The sequence below is a fragment of the Eriocheir sinensis genome, chromosome 24 (genome assembly GCF_024679095.1).
Source record: "Eriocheir sinensis breed Jianghai 21 chromosome 24, ASM2467909v1, whole genome shotgun sequence".
Lineage (NCBI taxonomy): Eukaryota > Metazoa > Arthropoda > Malacostraca > Decapoda > Varunidae > Eriocheir > Eriocheir sinensis.
In genome coordinates this window covers 2,813,709-2,837,641 of record NC_066532.1, presented here as the reverse complement: position 1 = coordinate 2,837,641, position 23,933 = coordinate 2,813,709, and the positions used below count along the sequence as shown (strand labels likewise).

The 23,933-nt window shown below is 39.6% G+C and overlaps 1 protein-coding gene and 1 long non-coding RNA gene across 6 annotated transcripts in view; both read left to right on the top strand.

Annotated features, from left to right (window-relative positions):
* LOC127002753 (uncharacterized) overlaps nt 1-23,933 on the top strand; it is a 191,294-nt gene that overhangs the window by 18,759 nt on the left and 148,602 nt on the right. For 3 of the 4 annotated variants that reach the window (XM_050868881.1, XM_050868882.1, XM_050868883.1), the window contains exon 2: nt 5,500-6,331. In XM_050868881.1, the coding sequence (XP_050724838.1) occupies nt 6,192-6,331 (140 nt within the window). In that variant the 5' untranslated portion in view covers nt 5,500-6,191. The remainder of the gene's footprint in view (nt 1-5,499; nt 6,332-23,933) is intronic. The other variant, XM_050868884.1, reaches the window with a different exon arrangement.
* Nucleotides 13,000-14,228, top strand: LOC127002763 (uncharacterized). 2 transcript variants are annotated; one of them, XR_007756515.1, is made up of 3 exons: nt 13,000-13,058; nt 13,155-13,226; nt 13,323-14,228. It is a non-coding gene; the product is annotated as an uncharacterized LOC127002763 (long non-coding RNA). The 2 variants fall into 2 exon arrangements; XR_007756514.1 differs by having other exon boundaries at nt 13,017-13,058; nt 13,155-13,202; nt 13,275-14,228.

Here is a 23,933-nt window from a genome sequence, read left to right as displayed (position 1 = left end):
CTCTCCCTCTTTCTACCCCTTTCCCTCCTCTCCTCCTGTCCTTTTCTCTTCTGTTCTTTCTTTTTGCATTCAACCTTCTTAATCTTTTTCAATAAGTCTCACTAATTCGAACATATCTCTAGTACCAGAGAGAGAGAGAGAGAGAGAGGAAGAGAGAGAGTACTAGCTTTCAATATATCTCTACCACCACTCAACAGTCACTCAGTATACACGAAACATACTATACTTAGACACTGGCGTTGGTCGGAGCTAAATGGGTGTGTGTGTGTATTTGTGTGTGTGTGTGGGTGGGTGGGTAGGGCTGGCAGGTCGCGGGAGGCTGCTAGTGTAATCTATGGGCGCGACCTTGATGGTGCTGATGCTCTCGTGATGGCCTAAGATGCTATAAGGGGATGCTGTGATGTCAGAAGTGTGCGTGCGTTAGGCCACATTAAGTTAGATGGAGGAGGAGACGGTTGAGTTCCTGATTCGTTTCTGGTGGCCTAGTGTTTGTTTTGATTTGATAATTTTTTTGTTTTTGTTGTTTATTTTTGGAGTTGTTTTGGTATTGCTGTTCTTGTTGTCTTTGTTTTTTTGTTTGTTGTTTCTTCATCATTTTCCTTTTTTTCTCTTTTTTCTTCCTGATGTGTTTTGACCGGATGTTTTTGTTTTGTTTTTGTTTTTATGTTATTTATTGTTGGAGTTGTTTTGGTATTGCCGTTCTTGTTGTCTTTGTTTTTTGGTTGTTTTTTTCTTCATCATCTTTCTTTTTGTCTTTTTTTTCTTCCTGATGTGTTTCTGCTGCCCTAGTTTTTGTTTTGACTGGATATTTTTGAGTTTTGTTTTTTATGTTATTTATTTTTGGAGTTGTTTTGGTATTGCTGTTCTTGTTCTTTTTTTTTGTTGTTGTTTCATCATCATTTTCCTTTTTGTCTTTTTTTCTTACTGGTGTGTTTCTGCTGTCCTTGTTTTTGTTTTGATTTGTTGTTGTTTTTTGTTATTTTTGGAGTTGTTTTTGGTATTGCTGTTCTTGTTCTTTTTTTGTTTGTTTCTTCGTCATTTTCCTTTTTGTCTTTTTTTCTTGTTTTCTGCTCTTTTTGTTCTTGTTTTTTTCTCCTATGTTCTTTATCATCTTAATATTTTTTTTCTTTTTCTTGTAGTTGTTTTTGTATTGTTGCTCTTTTTTTTCGTCGTCATCATCATTATCATCTCTCTCGTTCATTCTTGTTCATCATTATCATCATTTTCCTCCTTCTCCTCCTCCTCCTCATCATCATATTCTCCCTTGTTCATTCTTCTTCATCATTATCATCATTTTCCTCCTCCTTCTCCTCCTCCTCCTCATCATCATCATCATCTTCCTCTGCTTCATCATCTTTTCCTGCTCACTGTTTTTTTTCGTCATCATCATCATCATCATCATCATCATCATCATCATCTCCCTTGTTCATTCTTGTTTATCATTACCATAATTTTCCTCCTTCTCCTCCTCCTCATCATCATCATCATCTTCCTCTGCTTCATCATCTTTTCCTGCTCACTGTTTTTTTCGTCATCATCATCATCATCTCCCTTGTTCATTCTTGTTTATCATTATCATAATTTTCCTCCTTCTCCTTCTCGTCCTCCCCCTCATCATCATCATCTTCCCCTACTTCACATCTTTTCCTACTCTCTGTTTATTCACCAAAGCTTGCAAACGTTGTAATCTCATCATTGGGCAAGCAGGAAAGAGTTGTGAGAAGTCGTTTCGTTGGGTGGTCGTTTTGGCCTGAGAATGAAGCATGTTTCGCGTTGACGTCTGCATAACATAACATAACATAACATAACATAACTTGGAAAACTATAAACAAGAACTGACGTGTGTGTGTGTGTGTGTGTGTGTGTGTGTGTGTGTGTGTTTACGGAAATGAGTTGTTGTTTCGCTAAAGCTGTTTCGTGTCTCGAGATAGCGTTCGAAAATAATTGTCAACCAAACTATACCGCTGCCAATGATATTATGTGTGTTTGTTATGTTAGTGTGTGTGTGTGTGTGTGTGTGTGTGTGTGTGTGTGTGTGTTAAGGAAAAAAGGATGTTATATATAGTTTAGCCAGAGTATGTGTGTATGTGTGTGTAAGACCAGCACCCTCACCACACCAACACCCACACACACCAAACACACAAACAAACAAACAAGCAAAAATCAATCACCACAACCCCAAAGCTAAAAATATGACCAGGAACCGAAGTATCCCATAAATAAAATTAAAAAAAATTGACGCTTGAGAATTCACCAATAGGAAAATAAATTAAAATGATGTGAAGTTTGATATATGCGACCGGTGTGTGTGTGTGTGTGTGTGTGTGTGTGTAATCAGCTGCAGGGACGGAAAAGCGGTTCTGGGAAGGGAGTGAGTGTGCCTGCGTGTGTGCGTGCGTTCGTGTGTCTGACGTTTGTGCTGGCATAGGTGAGGGTCGCCAGCTAGTCACCCAGCCAGCCAGCCCACACGACGGAGATAAATGACTAAGGGGGGTCGTTCTGTGACTTCACGAGCACTGAGGAAACAATAGGAAAGTGCGAAAAAAGGGATGGATGATTTTGTGGATTATATGAAGACAGTCGATACGTATTTTTTTGTTTTGAAAGTACATAAGAGCCGGAAAACACTAAAGAAATTAATGTAGTTGACAGAAATTATGAAAAAAAAGAGATTGATGATTTGTGGGTTTTATGAAGACAGCGGTTACGTATTTTTTGTTTTGATAGTACATAAGAGACGGAAAACACTAAAGAATTGAGTGTAGTTGACAGTAATTACGATAAAAACAGATTGATGATTTGTGGGTTTTATAAAGACAGTCGATACGTATTGTTTTGTTTTGATTGTACATAAGAGCCGGAAAACACTAAAGACTTGAGTGTAGTTGATGGAAATTACGGGAAAAAGGAAGTGTTGATTTTGTGGGTTAGATGAAGACAGCGGCTACGTATTTTTTTGTTTTGATAGCTCATAAGAGCCGGAAAACACTAAAGACTTGAGTGTAGTTGACAGTAATTACCATAAAAACAGATTGATGATTTGTGGGTTTTATGAAGACAGTGGTTACGTATTTTTTTGTTTTGATAGCACATAAGAGCCTGAAAACACTAAAGACTTGAGTGTAGTTGACAGTAATTACCATAAAAACAGATTGATGATTTGTGGGTTTTATGAAGACAGTGGTTACGTATTTTTTTGTTTTGATAGTGCATAAGAGCCGGAAAACACTAAAGACTTGAATGTAGTTGACAGTAATTACGATAAAAACAGATTGATGATTTGTGGGTTTTATAAAGACAGTCGATACGTATTTTTTTGTTTTGATAGCACATAAGGGACGGAAAACACTAAAGACTTGAATGTAGTTGACAGTAATTACGATAAAAACAGATTGATGATTTGTGGGTTTTATAAAGACAGTCGATACGTATTTTTTTGTTTTGATAGCACATAAGAGCCGGAAAACACTAGAGTTGAATGTAGTTGATGGAAATTACGGGAAAAAGGAAGTGTTGATTTTGTGGGTTATATGAATACAGCGGTTACGTATTTTTTTGTTTTGATAGCACATAAGAGCCGGAAAACACTAAAGTTGAATGTAGTTGATGGAAATTACGGGAAAAAGGAAGTGTTGATTTTGTGGGTCATATGAAGACAGTGGTTACGTATTTTTTTGTTTTGATAGCTCATAAGAGACGGAAAACACTAAAGACTTGAGTGTAGTTGACAGTAATTACGATAAAAACAGATTGATGATTTGTGGGTTTTATAAAGACAGTCGATACGTATTTTTTTGTTTTGATAGCACATAAGAGCCGGAAAACACTAAAGACTTGAGTGTAGTTGATGGAAAGTGCGAAAAAAAGGGATTGTTGATTTTGTGGATTATATGAAGACTGTGGCTACGTATTTTTTGTTTTAATAGCGCATAAAAGACGGAAAACACTAAACAGTGGAGTGTAGTTGATGGACATTACGGAAAAAAGGAGATTGATGATTTGTGGGTTTTATGAAGACACTCGTGACGTATTCTTTGTCCTTACGAACACACGAAAGAGTTGAGTATAGTTGATGAAAATCACGAAAAAAAAGGAGATTGATGATTTGTGAGTTTTGGGAAGGCATTTGTTACGTATTCTTTGTCTTTATGAACATTCAAGAGGCAGAACACACCGAAGGGTCGAGTATTGTTGATGGAAATTACGAGAAAAAGGAATTGTTGATTTATGGGTTATAGAAAGACATTCATTACCTATTCTTTGTCTTTACGAATATACAAGAGACAGAACACACCAAAGGGCTGATTATTGTTGATGGAAATTACGAGACAAAGGAATTGGTGAGTCATGGGTTATAGAAAGACATTCGTTACCTGTTCCTTGGCTTTACGAACATAGAAGAGCCCTCGATTCTTCAGCGCGTGATGTAAGGGAGGGAGGGCAGCGGGGTCTTCCTCCAACGCTTCATGCTGCACTGAGAGAACTGAAACCCTCTTATTCGGTGATGTAAGCGAGGAAAGCCGAGTTCTCTTTTAAACGTTCCTCTTTTCGTTAGAACTGAGATAACTTTTATTTTTATATCGTGGAAACTGAGAGGTCTTTATTGTGTATTAAGTGACGTAAGAAGTGAAAACCGACCCCCTTCTTAGCCGTTTCTCGTGTCGTTAAAACTGAGATAACTTTTTTTTATATTGTGGAAACAGAGAGGTCTTTATTGTGTATTAAGTGACGTAAGAAAGGAAAATCGACCCTCTTCTTAGTCGTTTATTGTGACGTTAAAACTGAGAGCCCATTTTGTCTGTATCGTGGAAACTGAACGCTCTTTATTCTATATTTAGTGACGTAAAAAGGGAAAACCGACCCTCTTCTTAGCCGTTTCTTGTGTCCTTAAAACTGAGAGCCCATTTTGTCTGTACCGGGAAAACTGAACACCTTTGATTCTGTGTGATGTAAGCAAGGAAAACCGACCCCCTTCTTAGCCGTTTCTCGTGTCGTTAAAGCTGAGATCACCTTTTTTTGTATATCGAGAAAACTGAGAGCTCTATATTCTATATTTAGTGACGTAAGAAGGGAAAACCGACCCCCTTCTTTGCCGTTTCTCGTGGCGTTAAAACTGAGAGCCCAATTTCTGTATCGTGTTACGCCAAGGAAAACCGACCCCCTTCTTATCCGTTTCTCGTGTCGTTAAAACTGAGCTCACCTTTTTTTGTATATCGTGAAAACTGAGAGCTCTTTATTGTGTATTAGTGACGTAAGAAGGGAAAACCGACCCCCTTCTTATCCGTTTCTCGTGTCGTTAAAACTGAGATCACCTCTTTTTGTATATCGTGAAAACTGAGAGTTCTTTATTGTGTATTTAGTGACGTAAGAAGGGAAAACCGACCCCCTTCTTTGCCGTTTCTTGTGTCGTTAAAACTGAGAGCCCAATTTCTGTATCGTGTTACGTCAAGGAAAACCGACCCCCTTCTATCCCTATCTTCTCTATCGTCCTTTATGCAGTGATGTGAGGGAGGGAAGCTGACCGCGTTCCAGCCTCCTTACTGAAGAACTGAACGACGGGATTACTTTACGGTGTTGATAAAAGGAATAAGCAATACACAAAAAAAGGAACTAAAGAGCGAGAATTACGTTACGTTGATAAAGAAAAAGCAACGCAGAAAGAACGAAACAGCGAGAATTACTTTACGAAGGTGTTGATAAAGAAAAAACAACACAGAAAAAACGAAACAGCGAGAATTACGTTACGAAGGTGTTGATAAAGAAAAAAACATCACACGAAGAACTGAAGAGCGGGATTACTTTTAGAACGAAGTGTTGAAAAGAAGAAAGCAACATTGAACTGAACAGTGGGGTTAGATTTTTAGCTGGTAACGAAGTATCACGTATCGAACACGAGTCTCGGAAAGTAGGAAACAAACACCGAACAAACAAAACAAACGCCGAGCAAACAAAAACAGACAACCACGAAGGGGAGGCCACTGAAAAGGCTAACCCCGCCCCCCTTACTTCCCTCTCAAACCCTAAAGTGAACTCGAGTCATCCAGGAACTCCTTAAAACAATGATTACCCCAGTGCCCCAATCCACGCCCCGCACCGCCACCCCCCTCCCACCGCCCCCCGCCACCCCCCAGCCATGCCGTGCCTAAAGCGTAAAGCCGAGGGGTCATCCCGGGGGGGGCGCGACCCGGGGTATGGAGGCGGCCCCGAGGATGAGCAGGGTCAGGCGGGTTCGGCGGCGCGGGGGCGGGGGCGGGCGACGGATCTCCTCTGCGGCCTGCTGGCGACGCTGGCGGAGAGACTTGCGTGCGGACGGTACAAGAGGAAGAGACAGGTGAGTGTGTGTGTGTGTGTGTGTGTGTGTGTGTGTGTGTGTGGAGGGGTAAGATAGAGAACGGGAGGTGCGGAGGGGGAAAGGGGGGATGTGTGGGGGAGGGGAAGGTAAAGGGAGGGGTGGGTATGGGAGGAGGGGATGTAATTGAAGGGGTAGGGGGTAGGGGGGGATAAGGGGAGGTGAGGGTAGGGAAAGGGGGAATGTGTGGGGGGAGGGGAGGAGGGGGTGTTAGGATAGGGGATAGGAGAAGCTGTGGGTGGGGGAAAGGGGGGGGATTTTTTTTTTTTTATTTATTTATTTATTTATTTATTTTGACAGCTAAGAAAACCGCTCAAGGGCAACAAAAAAAAAAAAAAGGTGAAAAAAAAAAAGCCCGCTAATCGCTGTTCCCACAAAGATAACAGTAATAAGGAGTTTCGTTCCCTTCTCTGCATTTCTTTCTTTTTTTTTATTATATCCTGACATCTGCTTTTCACCTGCTTAATCATTCTTTACTGCTTACTTTCGCTTTCTGTCCTCTTCTCTTCTTCTTTCGCTACTTCTCTCTCTCTCTCTCTCTCTCTCTCTCTCTCTCTCTCTCTCTCTCTCTCTCTCTCTCTCTCTCTCTCTCTCTCTCTCTCTCTCTCTCTCTCTCTCTCTCTCCTCTTCTCTTCTCTTCTCTTAACGTGTGTGGGATGTATTTTGTAAAGAGAGAAAGTAAGTTAGATAAATAGATTGATAGATAGATAGATAGAGAGAGAGTGTGTGTGTGTGAGGGTGTGTGTCTAGTGTGTGTGTGAAAACTCCATCAATTTGTACATTTTTTTGACGCCCATGACTAAGCATTTTTTTTTTTTTTCTTTTTTCGTTTTGGTTCGGCATTTCATCCTTTAATTACTGTGTGTGTGTGTGTGTGTGTGTGTGTGTGTGTGTGTGTGTGTGTGTGTGTGTGTGTGTGTGTGTGTGTGTGTGTGTGTGTGTGTGTTTATTTTTATGTGTGTGTGTGTGTGTGTGTGTGTGTGTGTGTGTGTGTGTGTGTGTGTGTGTGTTGAGCAGGTAACGTCGGTCCCTAAACAACCTTCGCAATTCGCAGACCAAAAAAAAAAAGACAATCAAACTCAACTTTTTTTAACACACACACACACACACACACACACACACACACACACACACACACACACACACACACACACACACACACGTTTATCTCTTATTATCATTCTATTTCGTTACACTATTTTGTAGAGAGAGAGAGAGAGAGAGAGAGAGAGACCTAAACTGTCTAAAACACCTGTACGAACTAATTTTACCTCATGTCACACGCACGTCACGCACTCAGTCATGTGTGTGTGTGTGTGTGTGTGTGTGTGTGTGTGTGTGTGTGTGTGTGTTGGGTGGGTGGGTTGCTGTCAGTCTTTGTTTGTTTGTTCGTTTATATAAATTGTGTGTGTGTGTGCGTGTGTGTGTGTGTGTGTGTGTGTGTGTGTGTGTGTGTGTGCGCGTGTGTGTGTGTTCTGTCTTTCTTTCTGTTTGTTTCTTTTTAATTAGGTGTTCGTGTGTATGTATAAATGTGTGTGTGTGTGTGTGTGTGTGTGTGTGTGTGTGTGTGTGTGTGCGTGTTCAAGCAGTTCCCCCCATGAGTTAGTCAGTCACCTGCACGTCACACCTGTGGTAATTATGTCACCTGTGCGCTCGAGGGGTGGCAGGGTGGCGGCGCTGCGGGGGTCCTGGGAATTAACAGTTAACCTTGCTCTAGTTTATTACACTGTCAGACACACATCTCTCTCCCTTGCTAATGTACGGTGTTTACATCTGAAGTTTATGTGTTGTTTTAGGGGGAATGATGGCTGCTCTTTCTATCTATATCCAGAACAGTAAAAGTTTAAGACAGTCTGCTTCAGTCTCTCATACTTACATAAACTCATCTCTCTCCCTTGCCAATGTACGGTGTTTACATCTGAAGTTTATGTGTTGTTTTAGGGGGAATGATGGCTGCTCTTTCTATCTATATCCAGAATTGTAAAAGTTTAAGAAAATCTGCTTCAGTCTCTCATACTTACATAAACTCATCTCTCTCCCTTGCCAATGTACGGGGTTTGCATCTGAAGTTTATGTGTTGTTTTAGGGGGAATGATGGCTTGTCTCTCTTTATATCCAGAACAGTAAAAATTTAAGACAGTCTGCTTCAGTCTCTCATACTTACATACACTCATCTCTCTCCCTTGCCAATGTACGGTGTTCACATCTGAAGTTTATGTGTTGTTTTAGGGGGAGTGATGGCTTGTCTCTCTTTATATCCAGAACAGTAAAAGTTTAAGACAGTCTGCTTCAGTCTCTCATACTTACATACACTCATCTCTCTCCCTTGCCAATGTACGGGGTTCACATCTGAAGTTTATGTGTTGTTTTAGGGGGAATGATGTCTGCTCTTTCTATCTATATCCAGAACAGTAAAAGTTTAAGACAATCTGCTTCAGTCTTACTCTTATACACGTCTCTTTTCCATGCTAATGTTCGGCTTTCGCATCTTTCCTTCATCCGTCAACCTTGCTCCTGTTTATACTGCTGACAGACACACATTTCTCCTCCTTGCTAATGTTCTGTGTCACTTTGCTTCGCTTTGTATGATGTTTGGACTTCTATTTTTTTTAACATCATAGGAGGCAGCTCGAGGGAAAGTATAATAAATAGAATAAAAATAGATGATGTTAGGTTGCTGTCATCTCTTGCAGTCAGACACACATTTGTTCTCCTTACTGAAGCACTGTGTTCCCTTGCTTTCCTTTGTGTTGTGTTAGGGGGAATAACGACTTCTTTGTCTCTCTATCCAGAAATGTAGAAACTGATATCGTGTGTTAATCTCCCACTTACATTCACACATATATTTTTCCTTACTAATGTACTGGGATCCTTTCTTTAGCTTCTATGTTGTTTTAAGGGAAACTATTGACTGTTCTTTGTTTTTATATTCAGAAAAGTAAAAATTTAAATCGCTTGTGTTTGTGTTAATCTCCCACTTACATTCACATATATTTTTTCTTACTAATGTACTGGGATCCTTTCTTTAGCTTCTATGTTGTTTTAGGGAAACTATCGACTGTTCTTTGTCTTTATATTCAGAAAAGTCAAAATTTAAATCGCTTTTGTTTGTGTTAATCTCTTTCACTTACATTCACATATATATTTTTTCTTACTAATGTACTGGGATCCTTTCTTTAGATTTATGTTGTTTTAAGAGGAAATAATTGACTTGTTCTTTGTCTTAATATTCAGAAAAGTTTAAATCGTCTGTTTTAATCTCTTTCACTTACATTCACATATATATTTTTCCTTACTAATGTACTGGGATTCTTTCTTTAGCTTATATGTTGTTTTGGGGAAATAATCGACTTGTTCTCTGTCCTTATATTCAGAAAAGTTTAAATCATCTGTGGTAATCTCTTTCACTTACATTCACATATATTTTTTTCCTTACTAATGTACTGGGATTCTTTCTTTACCTTATATGTTGTTTTAGGGGAAGAATCAACTTGTCTTTGTTTTTATATCCAGAATTGTAATAGTTTATGACAACCTACTTGAGTCTCTTACGCTCATAGACACACATCAATCTTCCTGACTAATGTTTTCTGTGTTTACTTATTTCGTTACACACACACACACACACACACACACACACACACACACACACACACACACACACTTATCAATCACTTGCTCCTCCTTCTCTCCACCTTCCTCCACTTTTATCTCCATCTCTCCACCCTTCCTCCAGTTTTACCTCCAAGCATCTAATTATACCTACTTCTCTCACCTGCTTCTCTCCATCTCTCTCTCTCTCTCTCTCTCTCTCTCTCTCTCTCTCTCTCTCTCTCTCTCTCTCTCTCTCTCTCTCTCTCTCTCTCTCTCTCTCTCTCTCTCTCTCTCTCTCTCATCAAACACTATTCTCTGCTTCTCTCTTCTCTCCTCTTCTCTGCTTTCTTCCTTTCTTTTCCTATTTTCCTTTCATCCTCTCTCTTTCTTTCTCTCTTTCCCTGCTTTTTTTCCCTCCTCAAACCTTCTTCTACATTCCCCTCTTCTCCCTGCTTTTCTCTCCCTCTCCCTGCCCTCTTTTTTTGTCCTCCCAGCCTCTTTATTTTCCTCTTCTCCCTCCTTTCTCCCTTTCCCTGCTTTCTTTTCCTCCTCAAACCTTCTTCTAAATTCCCCTCTTCTCCCTGCTTCTCTCTCCCTCTCCCTGCTCTCTTTTTTTATACTCCCAGCCTCTCTTTATTTTCCTCTTCTCCCTCCTTCTTTCTCCCTTATCCTGCTTTCTTTTCCTCCTCAAACCCTCTTCTACATTCCCCTCTTCTCCCTGCTTCCCTCTCACCCTCTCCCTGCTCTCTTTTTTTGCCCTCCCAGGCTCTCTTTATTTTCCTCTTCTCCCTCCTTCTTTCTCCCTTATCCTGCTTTCTTTTCCTCCTCAAACCCTCTTCTATATTCCCCTCTTCTCCCTGCTTCCCTCTCTCCCTCTCCCTGCTCTCTTTTTTTATACTCCCAGCCTCTCTTTATTTTCCTCTTCTCCCTCCTTTCTCCCTTATCCTGCTTTCTTTTCCTCCTCAAACCCTCTTCTCCCTGCTTCCCTCTCTCCCTCTCCCTGCTCTCTTTTTGTCCTCCCAGCCTCTCTTTATTTTCCTCTTTTCCCTGCTTCTTTCTCCCTTTCCCTGCTTTCTTTTTCTCCTCAAACCTTTTCTCTCCCTCTCCCTGCCCTCTTTTTTTACATCCTCCCAGGCTCTCTTCTCTATATTCCTCTTTTCCTTGCTTTCTTTTCCCCTCTTCTCTCTCTCTCTCTCTCTCTCTCTCTCTCTCTCTCTCTCTCTCTCTCTCTCTCTCTCTCTCTCTCTCTCTCTCTCTCTCTCTCTCTCTGCTGTCTTTCTCCCTTCCTTCTTTTCTCCTCTCATCAAACACTTTCACTACGTCCTCCTTATCCACCTCACCTTAATTCACACCCTCCACAGGTACGTCCACTTTGAGCACACCTTCCAACACCTGCATTATACGGCACTCACCTGGGCCACTGATTACACACACACACACACACACACACACACCTCGCCCACTAAACCCGAGTAGCCATGTGCATAAAATCATCGTAACATTAACGTAACCACCGCCAGGAAGTGCGTTGTATAGCTCTGGGTTTGTGTTTTATGTTGCGTGAGAGTTACGGTGTATTATGGGAGACTGAGCTAAAATTTGCGTGTAGGTAAATGCATAAAAAAAGACGAGCTAGATTGTGATGCATAAAAAAAGGACGAGGTTGATTTTGTTAGCCCTGCATGGTAACAACGTGGAAATTGTGTAATGGTATAAAAAAAAAAGACGAGGTAGATTTTGATGGGAAAAAAAAAAAATGACTAGCTAGATTCTGATGCATAAAAAAAAAGACGAGCTAGATTTTGATGCATAAACAAAAAGACGAGCTAGATTTTGTTATCCCTGCATGGTAACAACGTGGAAATGGCGTAATTGTGTAAAAAAAAAAGACGAGCTAGATTCTGATGCATAAAATATAGTAAGAAAGACGGGCTAGATTTTGATGCATAAACAAAAAGACGAGCTAGATTTTGTTATCCCTGCATGGTAACAACGTGGAAATGGCGTAATTGTGTAAAAAAAAGACGAGCTAGATTCTGATGCATAAAATATAGTAAAAAAGACGGGCTAGATTTTGATGCATAAAAAAAAGACGAGCTAGATTTTGATGCATAAAAAAAAGACGAGCTAGATTTTGTTAGCCCTGCATGGTAACAACGTGGAAATGGCGTAATTGTGTAAAAAAAAAGACGAGCTAGATTCTGATGCATAAAATATAGTAAAAAAGACGGGCTAGATTTTGTGAGCCCTGCATGGTAACAACGTGGAATTGGTGTAATCATCCCTAGAGTTCCTTATTTTTGTTTTACTTTACAGGATACGAAGTGTTGAGTATATTCTGCGGGGAGGTGTTTATCTATAGCCGTATGCACGCAATCACCGTAAAAACCAACACAACGCTTCCGGGACTTCATTACCGAGCCCTGAGTGACGGACATCGGGTAAACAGTAGCGGTGAAGGGAAGTGCAGGAACACTGTCAGGTGGAAAATGAAGACTTGGAACCGTTCTAAAGGTCAAAGAGGGGGTCAGTCGGGTTCTAATGAGTGTTTCTTGAGGTTCACGGTACAGAAGAAGGGTCACACTACCACCAGGGTCATAAAACTACTACTGGAAATGCCCACAGCTCCTACGAAAGCCTTGTCAAATATGTTCTTCTAGGTTCATGGTACAGAAGAAGGGTCACACTACCACCAGGGTCATAAAACTACTACTGGAAATGCCCACAGCTCCTACGAAAGCCTTGTCAAATATGTTCTTCAAGGTTCATGCACACTACCACCAAGGTCATAAAACTACTCCTGGAAATGCCCACAACTTCTACGAAAGTCTTGTCAAATATGTGTTCTTGGGCGGCGAAATGTTTTGTAATACGACCCATAGTCTCAGTAATGGTTGAAGGGAAGTGGAGGAACGGTGTCAGGTGGAAAAAGGAGACTTGGCACCGTTTTAGCAATCTCGTTTTCACCACACAAGATTAGAATATTTATGAAGAAATGAAAGTGAGCTTGTCTAATCAACCCTTTGAAGAAAATTTGATTAAGGTTACTGTTGTCTGAAAAATTAAGGTTACTGTTGTCTGAAAAATTAGGGGGACTGTTGTCTGAAAAATTAAGGTTACTGTTGTCTGAAAAATTAAGGTTACTGTTGTCTGAAAAATTAAGGGGACTGTTGTCTGAAAAATTAGGGTTACTGTTGTCTGAAAAATTAAGGGGACTGTTGTCTGAAAAATTAAGGTTACTGTTGTCTGAAAAATTAAGGTTACTGTTGTCTGAAAAATTAAGGTTACTGTTGTCTGAAAAATTAAGGGGACTGTTGTCTGAAAAATTAAGGGGACTGTTGTCTGAAAAATTAAGGGGACTGTTGTCTGAAAAATTAAGGTTACTGTTGTCTGAAAAATTAAGGTTACTGTTGTCTGAAAAATTAGGGGGACTGTTGTCTGAAAAATTAGGGGGACTGTTGTCTGAAAAATTAGGGGGACTGTTGTCTGAAAAATTAGGGGGACTGTTGTCTGAAAAATTAGGGGGACTGTTGTCTGAAAAATTAGGGGGACTGTTGTCTGAAAAATTAGGGGGACTGTTGTCTGAATAATTAGGGGGACTGTTGTCTGAAAAATTAAGGTTACTGTTGTCTGAAAAATTAGGGGGACTGTTGTCTGAAAAATTAGGGTTACTGTTGTCTGAAAAATTAGGGTTACTGTTGTCTGAAAAATTAAGGTTACTGTTGTCTGAAAAATTAGGGTTACTGTTGTCTGAAAAATTAAGGTTACTGTTGTCTGAAAAATTAAAAGATGAAGATGAATATTGGTCTGTCTGGTTAGTGATTTTTATTAATTCATGTATAAACCTTTGAAGGAATATTAATTAAGGGAACTCTTGCCGGAAAATAAGAGAAAAGATGAAAAAAAAGTGAAATATGAACTTGCCATTGTTGAAAAAAAGATGAAAGGAAAATAAATAAAGAAGGAAATAAGTATAAAAAAGAAAAAAATAATGAGAAAAGATGAAAAAAAGGCGAAATATTAACTTGTCCTTAAAAAAAACGATGAAAGGAGAAGAAATAAAAAAGGAAATGCGTGAAAAAAAAGAAAAACAAAGACAAAATATGAAAAAAAGGCGAAATGTTAACTTGTCCTCCTTAAAAAATGAAAGGAAAAGAAATAAAGAAGGAAATATGTAAAAAAGAAAAATAATGAGAAAATATGAAAAAAGGCGAAATATTAACTTGTCCTCCTTAAAAAAGATGGAAAGAAAAGAAATAAAGAAGATAAAGAAAAATAAAGATGGAAAGAAAAGAAATAAAGAAGATAAAGAAAAATAAAGATGGAAAGAAAAGAAATAAAGAAGATAAAGAAAAATAAAGATGGAAAGAAAAGAAATAAAGAAGGAGATAAAGAAGATAAAAAAATAAAGATGGAAAGAAAAGAAATAAAAAAGATAAAGAAAAATAAAGAGAAAAGATGAAAAAAATGCAAAATATTAACTTGTCCTTAAAAAAACCATGGAAAGAAAAGAAATAAAAAAGGAAATAAGGAAGGAAAAGAAGTTACAAAAGATTAAAAAAAAAAGAAAAATAAAGAGAAAAATTATAAAAAAAAACTTGCTTCTGTAATAAAAAAAGATAAAAAGAAAAGAAGTAGGAAAGAAGGAAATAGAAGAAAATGGAATAAATGAAGGAAATGAAAGAAAGCAAGAGGAAGAGAGAAATGTGATGAAGGAGGAAGTGAAGGAAAGGGGATAAGAGTTTGAGAAGAAGGAGATGACCTACAGAGAAGGAAAGAAATAAACATAGAGAAAGAAAACAAATAAATATAAAAGATAAAAAAATGAAAAAACAACTTAACAAAGATAGAAGAAAACAAATATAAAGAAAATAAAAGTTGATATCTATAGTTTTGTCAAGACTTAATTCAGGGTCTCCTCCTCCTCCTCCTCCTCCTCCTCCTCCTCCTCCTCCTCCTCCTCCTCCTCCTCCCTTTTCTTCTCTTCTTTTTTTTCTTCCATTTTTTCTTAATTCTTCTTCTTTTTCTTGTTCTTTTTAATCCTTTTCCTTCTTCGTTTTCTCTTAATTTTTTGTTCCAGTTTTTGTTCCTCTTCTTGTTCTTGTTCTTCTTTTCTCCTCCTCCTCCTCCTCCCAATTCTTCTTCTTTTCTTGTTCTTTTAATCCTTTTCCATCTTCTTTTCTCCTCCTCCTCCTTCTCCTCCTCCCTCTTCTTCTCTTCTTTTTCTTCTTCCATTTTTTCTTAATTCTTCTTCTTTTTCTTGTTCTTTTTCCTCCTCTTTTCCTTCTTCATTTTCTCTTCATTTTCTTGTTGCAGTTCTTGTTTCTCTTCTTGTTCTTGTTCTTCTTTTTCTCCTCCTCCTCCTCCTCCTCCTCCCTTTTCTTCTCTTCTTTTTCTTCTTCCATTTTTCTTAATTCTTCTTTTTCTTGTTCTTTTTCCTCTTTTTCTTTTCATTCTTCGTTTTCTCTTCATTTTCTTGTTGCAGTTCTTGTTTCTCTTCTTGTTCTTGTTCTTCTTTTCTCCTCCTCCTCCTCCTCCTCCTCCCTCTTCTTCTCTTCTTTTTTTCTTCCATTTTTTCTTAATTCTTCTTCTTTTTCTTGCTCTTTTTCCTCCTCTTTTCCTTCTTCGTTTTCTCTTAATTTTTTGTTCCAGTTCTTGTTCCTCTTCTTGTTCTTGTTCTTCTTTTCTCCTCCTCCTCCTCCTCCTCCTCCTCCTCCTCCTCCTCCTCCTCCTCCTCCTTATCATTCGTAAAATATCTCCCATCATGTTCGTGCGTCACTCGGTCGGTTCTGAAATACCCGTCTTATTGGAAAGGCGACAAGCTCTGTTAAAGGGGGAGACATGGGACTCTCTCTCTCTCTCTCTCTCTCTCTCTCTCTCTCTCTCTCTCTCTCTCTCTCTCTCTCTCTCTCTCTCTCTCTCTCTCTCTCTCTCTCCCTTTATATATAGTGAGGAGGAGGTTTTTTTTCTCTCCATAACATAAAAAAGCAAACAACTAGCGACCTTGACTTGTTGATGGCAGTAGTGGCGGTGGTGGTAGTAGTAGTAGTAGCAGTAGTAGTAGTAGTAGTAGTAGTAGTAGTAGTAGTAGTAGTAGAAGAAGCAGTAACAGCAATAAAAACAGTGAAATCTAAGTAAATATAAGTTGGTCAGTCAGCTTGTATTGCTCGTAGTAGTTATAGTAGTAGTAGTAGTAGTAGTAGTAGTTGTTGTCTTCTCCCGAAACTGACCTCTCTTTTGGCCACTTCTGAACTCTTTTTATATATAGGGGCAGTATGTAGCGGGCTTTTTTTCTCATTATTGTTTTTGTTTTTTTGCCCTTGAGCTGCTTCCTTTACTGTAAAAAAAGGTATTAGTAGTAGTAGTAGTCGTAGTCGTAGTAGTAGTAGTAGCAATAACAATAAGATCAAAGTAAACAAGAGTCGATTGGTTAGTCACGATCTCTTGCTTGTTGATCCATGGGACAAGGCCGCGGGGAGGGAGGCAGCTGGGCAGTAACTGGGGGCCCCGATACACAACAACATGAAGGTACGTCATTACTATACCACAGAAATTAAGTCACGTTGGTGGAATCTTTTAAGTGACCTTCAATGAACACTCTTAGTCTTCTCTCTTTTAGCTGGACATTATTACTACTTGACTACCCTTAACTTCTACTTTAGTTCACTTTTCATTTACTTCTACTTTACTTTTCATTCGGTATTCCTTTTTGTTTTTGTTTCCCCTCCTTTTTCCTTGTCCTATCTCTTCTCTCACTGTCTCTTGTTCATTTTATTTTCCCTTGATGCCCTTTAAATGGATCTCAGTAACAACAACAACAACAACAACAACAACAACAAGTGGACAAATATGAAGAAAAAGAAGAAGTAGAAGAAAAAGAAAAAAAAAGAAGAAGAAGAAGAATACAGTACTTTCCCTGCTAACACAAGGGTAGGGCAAGGCGAGCAAGGACGAGACAGGGAGGGGAGGGAAGGGAAGGGAGAAAGGGAGGGAATGGGAAGGGGAGGGGGGGCATCTTCAGGGCATGATGGAATGTCCTGCCTTCGCTTGGCACCCACTGATACCAACTCAAACTGGTTGACGACTTGACGGCCATCACCAGCATGTCACCGCATAACACACACACACACACACACACACACACACACACACACACACACACACACACACACACACACACACACACACACACACACACACACACATTCTGCCTTGCCTCGGGACGAATCTTGACGCCGATCTCATATTCTTGTTTTTAGCGATGGTTGTTGTTGTTGTTGTCGTTGTTGTTGTTGTTGTTGTGGTTGCTGTTGTTGCTGATGTCATCATTCTTTTTTGTTGTTGTTGTTGTTTCTATCGATCTTGGGGCTGCTCCACAGTTTACCAATGAAAGAGATTAAGAAGCGAAGAGACATATTAACTCATGCATTAGGAAGTTGGACAAGTTCAGAGAAAGAAGTCAAGCCTGCTCCTGAGTTTGTCAGCGAAAGGAATTAAAGTGAAGATGCAGATTAAACAGTGGAGAAAGAATGAAAGCCACCGAGGGGGATGAAAGTGATGATTCAGATAAACTTATGCATTAGTAAGTCGGACAAGACGAAAGGAATCAACAGAGCAGAAGAAAAAAAAATCAAGATCACTAAATGGGCTGAAAGAGTGAAAATACAGATAAACGTTTGCATTAGTGAGTTGGACAAGACGAAAGGAATCAACAGAGCAGAAGAAAAAAAAATCAAGATCACTAAATGGGCTGAAAGAGTGAAAATACAGATAAACTTTTGCATTAGAAAGTTGGACAAGACGAAAGGAATCAACAGAGCAGAAGAAAAAAAAATCAAGATCACTAAATGGGCTGAAAGAGTGAAAATACAGATAAACTTTTGCATTAGAAAGTTGGACAAGACGAAAGGAACCAACAGAATAGAAAGAAAAAAAATCAAGACCACTAAATGGGCTGAAAGAGTGAAAATACAGATAAACTTTTGCATTAGAAAGTTGGACAAGACGAAAGGAATCAACAGAATAGAAAGAAAAAAAATCAAGATCACTAAATGGGCTGAAAGAGTGAAAATACAGATAAACTTTTGCATTAGAAAGTTGGACAAGACGAAAGGAATCAACAGAACAGAAAAAAAAATCAAGATCACTAAATGGACTGAAAGAGTGAAAATACAGATAAACGTTTGCATTAGAAAGTTGGACAAGACGAAAGGAATCAACAGAACAGAAAAAAAAATCAAGATCACTAAATGGGCTGAAAGAGTGAAAATACAGATAAACTTTTGCGTTAGAAAGTTGGACAAGACGAAAGGAATCAACAGAACAGAAAAAAAAATCAAGATCACTAAATGGGCTGAAAGAGTGAAAATACAGATAAACTTTTGCATTAGAAAGTTGGACAAGACGAAAGAAATTAAGAAATAAGGCAGAAAGAATAAAGGCCAAGAAAAAAAACATGAAAGGGTGAAGATACAGATAAACTCTTGCATTAGTAATTTGGACAAGTGGAAAAGAAGAAACTGAAGAAACAGAATCAATACCAAGAAAAACGCCGAAAGAGTGAAGATCCTGACTAACCCTCCATTACCCTCACTAGCTCGTATCTGTGTCCTTGCCCGCCTCGCCCAAGCATACGAGAAGCACCCCAGAAGACCTCATGAGAAAGCCAAAGCATCGTGTTGTTGTTATCAAGTTACAGGCGAGGCCCAGAATAAGTGCGGCACGTCACGGCAACGATGCAGCAGGGCCCGAGGGGTGTGTTGTGCTGGGTAGGGCGGTGGTATGCAGTTTATAAGCTTCTCCACTCTGTCACTGACCTCATTCTTGTTGCTTCGTTTCTGTCCTTCGTCTTGTCCAACTTCCTAATGCAAAAGTTTATCCTCACTCTTTCACCGACCTTCATTCTTTCGGGTGTTTCTTTCCTTCATCTTGTCCAACTTCCTAATGCAAAAGTTTATCCTCACTCTTTCACCGACCTTCATTCTTGTTGCTCCGTTTCTGTCCTTCGTCTTGTCCAACTTCCTAATGCAAAAGTTTATCCTCACTCTTTCACCGACCTTCATTCTTTCTGGTGTTTCTTTCCTTCATCTTGTCCAACTTCCTAATGCAAAAGTTTATCCTCACTCTTTCACCGACCTTCATTCTTTCGGGTGTTTCTTTCCTTCATCTTGTCCGACTTCCTAATGCAAAAGTTTATCCTCACTCTTTCACCGACCTTCATTCTTTCGGGTGTTTCTTTCCTTCATCTTGTCCAACTTCCTAATGCAAAAGTTTATCCTCACTCTTTCACCGACCTTCATTCTTTCGGGTGTTTCTTTCCTTCATCTTGTCCAACTCCATAATGCAAAAGTTTATCAGTATCTTCACTCTTTCATCTCTTTTAGTACAAGTTTTGCTTCATCTTGTCCAACTCCCTAATGCAAAAGCCAACAAGATGATGAAGAAGAACAAGAAGAATCATAACACCACCACCACCACTGTTACCAACACAAAAACCTACCTCAACCCTTCCCTTCCTATCCCACCGTGGACTTGTGCAACTTGACAGAGGGATCGCTGAAGGGGGGACTTTACCGTTGATCTCGAGACGCCAGAAGCCTGATGTGTTTGGCGTGATCTTGAGGGATTGCGGGATTGAAAGAGAAGGGCGAGAGAGAGAGAGAGAGAGAGAGAGAGAGAGAGAGAGAGAGAGAGAGAGAGAGAGAGAGAGAGAGAGAGAGAGAGAGAGAGAGAGAGAGATTACCTTTTTACCTACTTGAATTATCTACCTACCTACCTCTATTTCTCTACTTTCCTTCCTTTCAATCTCCTTAGCAAGCACACTCATATTTCCGTAACCTAACCTAACCTAACCTAACCTAACTACCAGAATCACCTACCCTAACCTAACTGTCTTCCTGAATCACCTATCTCCCGACCTTTCAATCTCCTCAGCAACCAAACTTGTATCTACGTAAACTAACCTAACCTAACCTAACCTAACTACCCACTTGAATTACCTAACCTAACCTCATTAACTACCTGAATCACCTACCTTCTTACTTTCCTTCCTTCCTTCCTTTCTACTTAGCTTTACCTCCATCAAACTCCCATCCCGGACCCCTTGAAGCGAGTACCAACAATATAATGAAGTCTAAGTAATCTAACCTAACCTAACTACCAGAATCACCTAACTTAACCTGAATCATCTACCTTCCTTCCTTCCTCCTTTCAAACTCCCCCTAACGGACCGAAAGCGAGTAACAACAATATAATGAAGTCTAAGTAACCTAACCTAACCTAACTACCAGAATCACCTAACTTAACCTAACTAACTACCTGAATCATCTACCTTCCTTCCTTCCCTCCTTTCTACCTAACAACCACTCCCCCAAACTCCCTCCACGGACCCTTGAAGCGAGTACCAACAATATAATGAAGTCTAAGTAATCAAACCTAACCTAACTACCCACTTGAATTACCTAACCTAACCTAATTAACTACCTGAATCACCTTCCTTCCTTCCTTTCTACCTAACAACCACTCCCTCAAACTCCCTCTACGGACCCTTGAAGCGAGTCCCAACAAAATCATCAAGGTAGCGGCGTGCTCTCTCGTGTGGACTGAGACGAACCCAATACAGCCTCCGCGCGCTCCTCAGCCTCGCCTCAGCCTCCGCCCCTTACTGAGCGCTGCATCACGGGGCTTGCGTAGCGCCGGGAGAGCCTGACGAGGGGGAAATGATGTCGGGAAGGAAAGATCCGTAGAGTTTTGTACCGTCAGATATTATTTTATTTTTTTGTTAGAGTCGTATGAGGGTGGTCGTAGGGTTAGAAAAAGAGGAGAAGAGTAAAGAAAGAAGAAAAGAAAGAGCGGCCTATTGTTTTTGTTGTTGGTGGTGTTATGATGGTTTATGTTTGTTTGTTTGCTTTTGTTGTTGTTGTTATTTTTGCTGTTAATTAGTGTGCCTTAGTGTATTTGTTGTTGTTGATTTTTTTTCTTTTTCCTGTTCTTGTTCTTTTTGTTATTGTTTTTTTATTATTCTTGTTTTTGTTTTCCTTGTCCTTGTTCTTGTTCTTCTTCTTCTCTTTTTTTGCTGTTAATTAGTGTGTCTTAGTGTATTTGTTGTTGATGATATTTTTTTTCTTTTTCTCTTGTTCTTGTTCTTTTTGTTATTGTTTTTTTTATTATTCTTGTTCTTGTTTTCCTTGTTCTTGTTCTTCTTGTTCTCTTTTTTTGCTGTTAATTAGTGTGTCTTAGTGTATTTGTTGTTGCTGATGATATTTTTTTTCTTTTTCTCTTGTTCTTGTTCTCTTTGTTTTTGTTTTGTTTTTCTTATTCTTGTCCTTCCTTCCCTAGTCCTTGTTCTTGTTCTTCTTGTTCTTTCTTTTTTTGCTGTTAATTAGTGTCTTAGTGAATTTGTTGTTGTTGCTGATGATTTTTTTTTCTTTTTCTCTTGTTTTTGTTCTTTTTGTTATTGTTTTTTTCTGTTCTTGTTGTCCTTGTTCTTCTTGTTCTTCTTTCCCTTCTTTTTTTTTTTGCTGTTCCTCTATGTGTTTTTGTTTGTTTGTTTGTTTTAGTGTTTCATTTTAATTTAACACCCTCAAACATGTACTGCACCATTCATTCAAACATACATACATACATACATACACACATACATACATACATACACACACATACATACAATGCCCTCTTCTGAGTAAGCTAAGGGGAAGCCCAACACCACCACCCCAACCCCCCCATCACACCACCACCACCACCACCACCATCCTTGCCCCACCACCACCCTCCCATCCCCTGCCCCCTTGCCCCGTCATTGCCCGACACTCCCCCACCACCACCATCCGCCCCGCCCCGCCCCACCCCGCCCCGCCTTGTTAATCAGCGAGGAATGTGCAGCTGTGCCATATCGTCCCGCCAGAGGTCAGTGAGGGCGCGCCAGGGTCAGTAGGGCGAGGCGGCGGAAGGAAAACATATTATGCGAGTCTGAGGAACCCGGGGATCACGCGGCGCCGGGCGGGTATGTTTGTGAAGGTGACTGAATGTGTGAACGTGAAAGAAAAATGCAGCCGTTCGGAAATTGATGACTCTTCTGATATCTCGTTCATGTTTTCTTTTGGTAGAGGAACTCAGGAACGCCTAGCGGACTTATTTTGTTGGTTTTGTTATTTTTCGTTGAGCTGACTTTTTTTGTTGTTGTTATTTTATTTATGCTGTTAATTAGTGTCTTAGTGTATTTGTTGTTGCTGATATTTTTTTGCTTCTTTTTCCTTTTTGCTATTATTTTTTGTTCTTTTTCTTCTTGTTCTTGTTCTTGTAGTGGTAGTAGTAGTAGTAGTAGTAGTAGTACAGTAGTAGTGTGTGGGTCCCTCCGTGTTTATATATATAATGTAGTTTTTTTTCTTCCTTGAGCTGCTTTCCGTGAATTAAAAAAAGTGTTGAAGTAATGAAAATGTGACAGAATGTGGAAGAAAAATGCAGCCCTTCCAGAGTATATAACTCTTCCGATATCTCGTTCATATTTTCTCTTGGTAGAGGAACGTCTAGCGGACTTTTTTCTGTTGTTTTTTGTTATTTTTCGATGAGCTGCCTTCCGTGCCTTAAAAAAAGTGTTGAAATAATGAAAATGTGACAGAACGTGAAAAAAAGGCAGCCGTTCCGAAGTATATAACTCTTCCGATATCTCGTTCATATTTTATTTTACTAGAGGAACTCAGGAACGCCTAGCGGACTTATTTTGTTTGTTTTGTTATTTTTCTTTAGCTGCTTTCCGTGCCTAAAAAAAAGTGTTGAAATAATGAAAATGTGACAGAACGTGAAATTTATAACTTCTGATATCTCGTTCATTTTTTCTTTTGGTAGAGGAACGCCTAGCGGACTTTTGTTATTGTTTTTTGTTATTTTTCGATGAGCTGCCTTCCGTGTCTAAAAAAAAAATGTTGAAATAATGAAAATGTGGCAGAACGTGAAAGAAAAATGCAGAAATTGTTGACTCTTCTGATATCTCGTTCATTTTTTCTTTTGGTAGAGGAACGCCTAGCGGACTTTTTTGTTTGTTTTGTTATTTTTGCTTGAGCTGCTGAGAGTGGACAGTGTATTAATCATTTGTCTTGCAGTGTATTAGGTGGTTTTGGTGTAGGGTCGATGTATGGGTGTTCTAAGGTTGTTGTGTGTCTTTTGCAAGGTCAGGGAAGGAAAGATGACTCAATTATACGACACTTGAGAAAGATTAAGTGTGTCTCCTCATCCACGTGTGCTGTGTGAGTGACCTATTGACCTCTGCCTATCTTGTCTCACGCTTAATTAACGCAGTGCTTGCTAGTGTGTCTTTTGCTAAACCAATAATATGCCGCTTTGAGGAAGGTTAAGTGTGTCTCCTCATCCACGTGTGCTGTGTGAGTGACCTGTTGACCTCTGCCTATCTTGTCTCACGCTTAATTAACGCAGTGCTTGCTAGTGTGTCTTTTGCTGAACCAATAATATGCCGCTTTGAGGAAGGTTAAGTGTCTCCTCATCCACGTGTGCTGTGTGAGTGACCTGTTGACCTCTGCTTATCTTGTCTCACGCTTAATTAACACAGTGCTTGCTAGTGTGTCTTTTGCTGAATCAATAATTATATGCCGCTTTGAGGAAGGTTAAGTGTGTCTCCTTATCCACGTGTGCTGTGTGAGTGACCTATTGACCTCTGCCTATCTTGTCTCACGCTTAATTAACGCAGTGCTTACTTCTTCTTCTTCTTCTTTTGACCTGTGCCGCTTTGTATCACTTCTTAGGTCCTCCTCCTTTCGTTCCTCTTTTCTTCTTTTTCACTTATTCACACTTTTCTTACTAGTGTGTCTTGCTGGGCTTGGCAAGGAAAACATGGACCAATAACACGCCGCTTTATGGGTGACCTCTTGACCTCTGTTTCTCTCACGCCTTTTGCTAACGTATCTTTTGCTAGGCTTGACGAGGGAATTATGACACTCCCCCAACAGGTTAGGGTAGGTGATTCTGGTAGTTAGGTTAG